This window comes from Diaphorina citri, unplaced genomic scaffold, assembly GCF_000475195.1.
Source record: "Diaphorina citri unplaced genomic scaffold, Diaci psyllid genome assembly version 1.1 scaffold1783, whole genome shotgun sequence".
NCBI lineage: Eukaryota > Metazoa > Arthropoda > Insecta > Hemiptera > Psyllidae > Diaphorina > Diaphorina citri.
The window spans coordinates 64,323-74,279 of NW_007379209.1; the positions used below are offsets into that span (position 1 = coordinate 64,323).

The window sequence follows — 9,957 nt, forward strand, 5'->3', positions numbered from 1 at the left end:
GCCCACTGCCCTCACGTTCGTTATTCAAGTGTTTCAAAGTATCGTTAACCTACTCACCAAACCGGTCCGTATTTCAAACTTGTTGTGTTTGTTTATAAGTAAAAATATATAATTTGAGATCTGAACCTTACCCATGATGTTGAACAGTTAAAAGAGTTCACCACTATAAAGTACATATGGATCTTCATGTACCTTTTTCGTGTAACAACGATTGGGATTTGGTTATGTCTTCAAAGACGTTGTGTTTGGTAACCAAAAGGTCCTTATACTGACCTAATGTAAATTATAACCAATTGTAATGGCTTCATGTGTATATTGGACTCCACTAAATTGCCTTTGAAACCGTCACCGTCAGTCGAGATCTGGGACAATTTACCCGAAATATAATGACAGTGGAACTACTTGGTTTCTCCAAAACTTTCACCAAAGGGAACTACAGTAGATCTTCTGTTACAGTATGAAACTCACGTACTCTTACACCTCGGTACTGTCAAATCATAAGGACCGACAATCTAAAATGGGAACCGCCAAAGACTGAAGAACCCGTCTTCATGTCGAACCTACAACCCGTCTTGTGGAGGGACTCGTTATCACTGTGGCAAATCTTCGAACAAGTTGAGAAGCAGTAATGCCTACCGGTCAACCTACACAGCCCTTACTATGCCCAAAGAACAACAGACCCGTCGTAAATGGTCGGTTGAGTTCATGAAGTCGCTGATTTATAAGGTTGTGTCGTCGGTCTATCTGTCCCCGTGGACGCGGGTGCGCGAGTCGTATCAATGGAACCGCCTCATTTGCTACTTATGCTGGTTGACCCTTAACATCCGGGCCCGTGCGCACTACTTGCCCAGGAACCTAAACCAAGAAGCGAAACGGTGGAAATGGTGCCGGGTCTGTACAACTTGCCTTTTCGCTTTTCTAATGTGCTGTGTTTTTTGTCTCTTCTCTTTCAGAACCCTTATTCTAGTTCAACCTTGCTGACATGTTTCTTATACCTATCTTGTGTTTGTTCATCTTGTTCATGAATACTTCTTTGTACTTTTCGCTTTCGCGAAGTTTTTGCCAAATACTCAACCACAACCACCTGGGAAAAAAAGATTTTTTTTTTTCTTTTTCAAACTTTTCAACTAAACTGGGCGAGTAAATTTTTGTCACAACGGTCGAGTTTCAGTTAAAAATGTGGAAAAAGGGAGCTCTTTTTTGGAGAAAACTTTACCTTCTCCACAAGAATGGTTGGTGGTTTGATATTGGCAAAAACTCGCCGAAAGCGAAAGTAAAAAGAAAGGTATCCATGAACAAAGAACGAACACAAGTAAGGTATAAGAACATGTCAGCAAGGTTGAACTAGAATAAGGAGAATTGGATTCTGAAAGAAGAGACAAAAAACAAGCACATAGAAAAGCGAAAAGGCAAGTTGTACTAGACCGGCACCATTTTCCACCGTTTCGCTTCTGGTTTTAGGTTCTGGGCAAGTAGTGCACGGCCCAATGTTAAGGGTCAACCCAAGCATAAGTAGCAAATAGAGCGTCCCATTGATACGACTCGCGCACCCGCGTCCACGGGACAATAAACCAACCGACAAACCTTATAAATCAGCGACTTCATGAACTCAACCGACCCATTACGGACGGCTCTGCTGTTCTTATGGGGCATAATAAGGGGCTGTGTAGGTTGACCGGTAGGCATTACTGCTTCTCACTTGTTCGTAAGATTTGCCACAGTGATAACCGAGTCCCTCCACAAGACGGGTTGTAGTTCAACATTGAAGACGGGTTCTTCAGCCTTGGCGTTTCCCATTTAGATTGTCGGTCCTTATGACTTGGACAGTACCGAGTGTAAGAGTACGTGAGTTTCCATACTGTAACAGAAGATCTGCTGTAGATTCCCTTTGTGAAAGTTTGGAGAAACCAAGTATTCCACTGGTCATTATATTTCGGTGAAATTGTCCCGATCTCGAACGTGACGGTGACGGTTTCAAAGGCAATTTAGTGGAGTCCAATATACACATAAACCCATTACAATTGGTAAATTTACATTAGGTCAGTATAAGGACCTTTGGGTGAATGTTATAGGCTTTTTTCTGGTTCGTTTTTGTTAAGCTATGCCGAGCAAGACCACTAAATGGATGAGTGACATGAACGGCCATGCCTTAAGGATTCTGGCTAGTTTATTTATATTTTTCATCAAAACCTCTGTGTCACTTTTAGTTGTATATGTACTTGCAAACTACAGAGGTTTTTCTTTTCATGGGGACACCTGTAGAAGGTTGTTGTGTAGTTAAAAGTGACTGAAATGCATTTCATTTTGAAGTTCTTGTATTTACTTGGGTACTATTTATAAAATTTAAAATCTAACCTGGTTCTACAATCTCATGTTGTTGAAGTTTTACACTCTGATCCTACTTGGGTAGGTACCAGGCTGTCTTCAATAGTTTTTGTGATTGTAGGATGGATGATTATTTGTTGTTTCGATGTAACACCTTTCTGTTATTCAGGCTTGACCAAAGGATTACTTGTATATTCATGTTTTTTTTTTTCAATTAAACTTTTTTTTGTGTTCTTTATTTTTTGTATTGGAATTTATCCTGTGTTCTTTTCTTTATTTGAATTTAGACTCCCATTTCAGATCAACACTCAAAATTTTGTACCATTAATATTTTGTAAATTGTCCCAAGGTAACTTGATAGCCTAGTTTCCTTGGAAGGTAGCACACCTGCCTTAAAAGTGTTAGATCATGTGTTCAATTCCCACCAAACTTTGCTCTAGGAATGGCTGGATTTCTTTTGTCCTGTCTTCCTTTGATTTTGGTTTAATAAGATATCCAATGTTCCCTCTATCAAATCTCAAGTGTAAAAAGTCCTCTGAAACTCTTTTAGACAGTAATTCCAAAAACACTTGATTTTATTGATAAAGATAACTTTTTATTATTTATAATTTAGATACAGTCAAATGGACACAAATATGCAGATGATTTAAAATTGAAAGGAAGGGGACATGCTTTTGTGTGACAATGGATTTATTTCTAAAGATTAAAACCCATTTTTATTTTCCTCATGAGGGGTAAAGTTATGTATTTGTATGATTTTCAGCATGATTTAGGACCTGAATTCCTAACCAGCATTTCATCGGAAAGCTTTTAGATAGAAAATCTCTTATTTTTTAAAAGCAGGCAGGTAGTGAAAGTACAGCAGACTGTAAACTAGAAACTGCTTCTAGGATCTAAATATTCTAAATTGACTGTATCTACTCGGAAAAAATATTCAACATATTTACAGAAACAATATTTTTACAGTAAAACTATAGACTAAACAAATTTTATTTTTTAAAGAACAAAAACAAATTTTGTGGTTACTATAGGCAAGTAACTTGGAGACCAAGTTTAACAGAAAGTTGGATGAATAAAAATCAATATTTTAGAAGTACATATGTATGTATCTATGATCAAAGGAAAAAAATATGAATGGACAGAAGAAGAATCTCTAAAGAACCATTACTAAATTGAATTTAAAATCTTTGGAGGGTATTTATATTTACCTACCAACTAAACAACAAACATTTATCATAGAAATTGGAATTTTATTTAGATTTTATAGTCCAGGAAACGAAGCCCGAAAATTAAGATTTGACGGACAAAAAATGATGAAGTTCTGATTTTTTGCCCAAAAGGTCCGGGATGGTGTCCTGAATAAGGGGTCAAAAGTCTCAAGCCGAGACTTTACGGATAGCGGAACTAGAAGGGCGTAAGTGTCATTTTTCGTGACTTTTTTTAAGTTTTTGGCAAATATCTCGAAAACCGTTGGTTCTAGCGAAAAAATTATTCCGATCGATTTTGTTTAAAATTAAATTCCCTACAAAATGGTTACATTCATTTTGTCCTACAACCTACCGTTGTGGCACCAGAAGGGCGTAAGTCGCGAGTTTCAAGGTTTTTTGCAAAATTATTTCAAAAACCGTAAATCCTAGCGCAAAATTAACCATCATGTTCTGGACGTAATTTTCTACAAAAATGACTATAAGCACTTTCTCATAGGAGCAACCGTTTTCCCGGAAAATGCGTTCAATATACATGCTGTTCACTTCTCATTCTCCTATGCATTTAGCATAGGAAAAATGCATGTAAAAAGTGTAACAATGTATTTCTTTACTTCCAAATCGAATCTATTAAACTTGTGTAAAAGGTTTTTTCCGAAGAGAGAAAAAAAAAAATAATAATAAAGTCTGATAAACATCTCAAGAACAATAAATCAAAAATATAGGTATGTATATGAGTAAAAAAAGGATTAATATTCTTCTATGCATTTAGCATAGGGAAAATGCATGTAAAAAGTGTAACAATGTTTTTGGAGCGTTACAAGTTGCCAGTTGACATTTATGTACAAAAAATATGTTATCTAATGTATTTTTCTCCGAGAAAACGACTGGTGTCACTTTCAAAACTCTCCGACTGACAGTTGAGTAGTTACGGGTTCGAGACTCGGTGTTACGGGTTTGAAATAGTACGCAAGTTACCTACAGCCGGCACAATAATAATTGTAGGACATTTGCTTACCCACAATCAGGTGTTGGACACCATCTTGCATCTGGTTCTATAGAAAGGACACGACGGACCATAAAGTCTTCATACTTCTCAAAAAGAGCTTGGTCGCTTAAGATAGAGTGAATATCTGAAATAGTAAAATATAACAGAATAGAATACATACACTGAATTTTCATACTGCCGCCGACTGCGGCTACAAGCGGGCCTGGGCCGCGACTTCATATACAGGGTGTCCCAGAATTTATGCTTTAATTGATTTTCTCGGAGCCTGTTCGAAATTTCGAAAAACAAAAAAACCCGTAACTTTTTGATTTTTGAAGCGGACATTTTGACAATATCGCGATTCGCGAAAAATTTCGCGAAGTCCGCGAATCGGGTACCAACTTTGGATTTTTAAATTAGAACCCCTATTTTTTATTTCATATTCGTTTTCTACGTTAAATTTGAAGTATAATCGACTACTCACTCGAATTTTTGCGATTCGCAGTTTTCGCGGAATTCGCGAAAAACCCGAATCACAAAAACGGACCAAATATAAAGTACAAGTGTGACCTATCAAATCTGAGTGTTTTTTGCTCCCAAATCTTATGGTCTCATTATTTTTTCGATTTGGTCCAATATTTCGCTGTTTGCGATTTGTGCGGTATTCGCGAAATCCGCGAATCCTACATGTTTTCTAAAGGTACGTGTGTGACATATCAAATCATGCCGCTATTGATATAGCGTGAGGAAATTTTGGCTAGTCTTCTCCCTGTTTATAGTTCCCTAGCTAGACGCTGATCTACTCTCTGTTTATAGTCCCTCAGCCAGACTACCTCACTCCAAACTAACTTCTTCTTCGCCTTTTCCCGTCGGCGTTTGTCGTCGGCCTCTCAATCAACTTTAGAGTGATCGCTTTGAGGCCAACTGGTTTTGGTCAAACAAAATTTTCCGAGTGGGATGCCCTTCGCACTCAAACTTCGCTATTGATATAGCGTGAGGAAATTTGGGCTAGTCTTCTCCCTGTTTATAGTTCCCTAGCTAGACGCTGATCTACTCTCTGTTTATAGTCCCTCAGCCAGACTACTCCAAGCCAACTGGTTTTTTTTTTTTCATTTTAAGCTGAATATTTCTCTGAATTACTACCATCTGGACAATCGCGTGCTGCCCCTCAGGTAAGGTTTGTTTTTGGCCTATTCCTACCCCGTCTTTCTTCGCTTTCGGGACGATAAGACCTTGGCAGTTACAGTTCCCTCTATCAAACCTCTTAAAAAAAAAAAAATAAAATAAAAAAAAAAAATATCCCAGCCCCACTCAGGCTGGGTGATGGGTGAGGAGGCTGGTAACCAATACTACAATAAAATGGATTTTTATTGTCACCTTAGGTTCCAATGATCCGGAAACTGAGCCCGTACATTTCTACCACACAAAAACCTCACCCAACATTTAAGTCCCCACAAAATCTTTTTCTCCAACATATATTCGTATGTACCATCTTGATAATATTGTGATCATCGTAAAGTTACAAGAAACGTTCTTTTTTTTAAAAAAAAAAAAAAAAAGTCAAAAAACTACCGAAAAAACGTAATGGGTGAGGAGGAGGGTAACCAATACTACAGTAAAATGGATTTTTACTGTCACCTTAGGTTCCAATGATCCGGAAACTGAGCCCGCACATTTCTACCACACAAAAACCTCCCCCAACATTTAGTCCCCACAAAATCTTTTTCTCCAACATATATTCGTATGTACCATCTTGATAATATTGTGATCATAAAGTTACAAGAAACGTTCTTTTTTTTAAAAAAAAAAGTGTAAAAACTACCGAAAAAACGTAAAAAGGAAACTTGAAAATAAAAGGAAAATGGGGGGGGGGAGGTCAAGATAAGGAGAAGGAAGGGAAAAACAAATATAACAGAAACATAGAAAAATTGATAGATAGACATTAAGAAGGAAGTTAAAAACATAACGGAACACGGAGATAAATAAAAAACCAAAGAAAAAAGTAATCATTTCTTGTGTTGTTCCAACCAGTTGCTACTCTTTTCTTACCTTTGAAAATTTTCATCTCACAGGTCTTGAAATTTTCGTAAAGAAGAGAATTCGGATAGTGGGGCGAACGTCAAATGTTAAAATTAAGGGGATTTTTCAGATGAGATGAGACATAAGGTAAGAAAGGCAATGGTCGAAACATTTGAACTTTGTTCAATGACAAATCTAAATTGGTCTTTCATTTTTTCGATTTTGTGAACCTCTTGTGACGCCCGGGTTTCACAGTTTTGACTTTACTTTCAAATGCCATTTTTTTTTTTTTTTCTGAAATTCTTTTCCCTCCTCCAATGTAGTTATGGTTTTAGAGTCACAACTCCCTGTCGTTTCAGATTTCGATCAGCATTTTCACAGCCCGCATTGTAAAATCCAAAAGTATATCACAGATGAGAATTTTGTACAATTCTTCTTTTTTTTTTTAAATTCTTTTCCCTCCTCCAATGTAGTTATGGTTTTAGAGTCCCAACTCTCTGTCGTTTCAGATTTCGATCAGCATTTTCACAGCCCGCATTGTAAAATCCAAAAGTATATCACAGATGAGAATTTTGTACAATTCTTTTTCTCGCTTGGACACCCAACAGCTTCCGCGAATTTCCATCCAAAACAACTCAAGAATTCCGAACGGGATTTCCCATTTCAGAAACGTTTCTCATTTGAGTTGTGCAAATTGTTAAAATGTGTTTTCCCGTTTTTTTCAAACGCAAAAAAATAATCGAATTTAATTCTCCAAAAAAGTGTGTCTTTAAAAAATCCGAAAAATCTCCAACTTTTGTTTCACAGGCGGGGTGGGCGTTTAGCTGCTGCCTCGCACGTTGCACCATTTGATAAAATTGTTAATGTTAGTCACCGGTATGTCCCGAGCGAGCGCTTTCAGTCTCAGATTCCTGTCTTCCGTCAGGAGGACCACATCTCGGAATATAATCTCCAGTCCGTCTTCCCCCTTGTCTTCTTTCTCCGGTTTCTTATTCGCCTTCTTCCTCGCTAAACTCAGACAGGTTTCGAGAATCTTATCGTCATTTTTTAGCAGCAAGTCATCCTCTTCCATACTAAACGTTTTCTTACTGAGGAAAGTCCCTTTGGTTGTTACATACTTCACGCTGGTCGTTTCGTTCTGAATATACTGCAACGCTCGCTGTGCGTTCTGCACCACTTGTACTGATTTCTTGTTACTCTTGCTGATATTAGTCAACTCGTTGAATACAATACATGGGATGAGGATTGTGAATAGATTCCGTTTGAGCACGGCCGTTGAGGTTTGCGCCATTTTCTTGTTGGCCAACATCTTCAGTTCGGTTAGATAGTCGATGAAACAGTTCGTGTCCGGTACAAGGTAGTGTGGTTTAATCTCAAGTTGCACCCGAATCTTCTTGTGGTTCTCGAGAATTCTCTTCTTCATCTCACATTGCTCCTCTTGCTTGTTCAAGATCTCTCGCTTCTGCATCAACTCCTGATAGTCCGAGGACATCTTCATCTCTCCACCCTCTGGTAGATATTTCTCTTCACTCTTTGGTGCTTCCTCATCATCGAACTCCAAACTCTTACTCTCCTCGTCTCCCGTGTCCTCTTCATCGCTTTCTCCCTTACTGATCACCTCCACGATGGAGATGTACTCATCCAGGCCACTCTCTGTCTTGTGTAGTTTCAATACAGGGGGATCTATCCCCACGAGGAATTCCGTCCCGAAGAAGAGAATGATTTTGATGCGCGCGCACGTGTACACCAACTCCATGTTGTTCGTCGCATGGGTATACAGGGGGTCTTGTACATTACTAATCAAGGGTTTGTATCCGAAGAACATCACATCTTCCGGGAGACGCACAAGGGTGGCCCACTTCCCCTTGGTACCGACAGGAGCGTCACTCTCTGACGGCACGAGTAGATCATAGTCATACTGAATGGTGAGGAGGTTATTAATGAACGTGGCCAGCTCTGTCCATATGTCACGTGGTCCGATGTGATAGTCCGAGCAGGAGGGCGGGGGGTTCCAGATGGTCGTTTGACACACGAACCAATCACACCAGATCTTAATGGACGGGAGGAGGGTGAGGAGAGGCTCGCTCGTGATTGGTGCATCGGGACGGGACTCATTCTCAGGGAAGAGACAGTTACACTGGTGAACCAAACAGTAGAACATCTCCAGGGACACAATCAGAGCGAGCTCTTGCGTGAGAGACTTGTAATTCTCAGCGCCTATCTTGTTCTCCTTGAGTTGCGCGATCTCGATAGCAAACATATTAATGGACAGCAACTGCAGGAGTCTCCTGTTGTTGAATCCGTTCTGTTTGAGTAGCAACTTGAACTCACGTAACATCTGTTTGGATATCTCACGAAATAAAAACGGCGGTGGAACACTTATATTACCTTCATGAGATGGAAAGATAAAGTCAATGGAGATCTGAGAGAGAAAGGATGAAGCAGAGGAGAAGCCCCAGACAGAGTATTGTGGAGAAGGAGAATCAAATACGGAAATACCGACCCCAAGTCCTGTCTTGGAGAATAGTTTCCCATGCACCATGAGGAAGCTACAGGTGAATTGTTTCATAAGTTCTACATGTGTCAGGGTGGCGATGTGCTGAGTGTCGCAAATGAAATCTCCAGAATATATATATATATATAGATGTAGATCTGTCCTAGGACAGGTTTCAACACGACGTTCTCCACTTTTCTCGATCTTGGGCGTCCAAGATCTCCAGAATATGTAAGATTATTATTATTTTCAAGATACCTACTTTATTTCATACAAACTCAATCGACAAATATGTTAATTATCTAAGAATCTCAGAGGCTTGTGTATGACTACATAGTAATTTTAGTATATAAATAAAATACACAAGATCTAGTTTAGAGTGGGGGGGGAAAGGAAGGGACTTTGCAGTCCCATTCGACTAGGATAAACAGGGTCTTGGGCACGGCACGGTTGGTCTAGTGTCTAGTGGTAACGCGCTTGCTTGCCATGCAGAAGGTCCCGGGTTCGAATCCCACCATCGATAAAAATTTGTACTCGTTTATCGATTGCAAATATTTCAACGGGTTACTTTCTGGTGTTCTCGTGTTGACCCAGCACCTAAATGGGAAGTATTGTGTCTCTTCTCGCCCATCTGATGAGAGGCATACTACGGGATGGGCATGCTACGACACAGACCACAAGCGTCCAATGTAGCAGTTGTTTCATCGCTACGAAAAAAAAACGGGGGGGAAACACTCATCTTTAAAAAAAAAAAAAAAAAAAAAAAAAAAATAAATTATAAAATAAATTATCCTCCTTTCTCGAGCTGCTTTCTTAAGTAGGTACTCAGAGTATGCAGATACGTTTATTCAAAAAGCTCAAGGAGCGGAAAAAAATTCTGCTCGAAGGCGAAAAACGAAGGAGAGGGAGAAGAATAAGGCCCGTAT

General features: G+C 39.1%; 2 protein-coding genes across 2 annotated transcripts in view; both read right to left on the minus strand.

The window, feature by feature from the left end:
• The window catches only part of LOC103517225 (E3 ubiquitin-protein ligase RNF19A), a gene marked incomplete at its 5' end in the record, with an annotated part of 31,524 nt that extends 26,861 nt beyond the window's left edge, over window positions 1–4,663 (minus strand). Inside the window, 1 exon segment of the mRNA XM_017447378.2 lies at window positions 4,549–4,663. Within this exon segment, the coding sequence (XP_017302867.1) occupies window positions 4,549–4,663 (115 nt within the window).
• A 2,322-nt stretch (window positions 4,664–6,985) lies between these two features.
• Window positions 6,986–9,957, minus strand: part of LOC103517226 (telomerase-binding protein EST1A) — a gene marked incomplete at its 5' end in the record, with an annotated part of 6,369 nt that continues 3,397 nt past the window's right edge. The window contains 2 exons of the mRNA XM_026829397.1: window positions 6,986–8,887; window positions 9,029–9,156. Coding sequence (XP_026685198.1) covers window positions 7,358–8,887; window positions 9,029–9,156 — 1,658 coding nt within the window. The remainder of the gene's footprint in view (window positions 8,888–9,028; window positions 9,157–9,957) is intronic.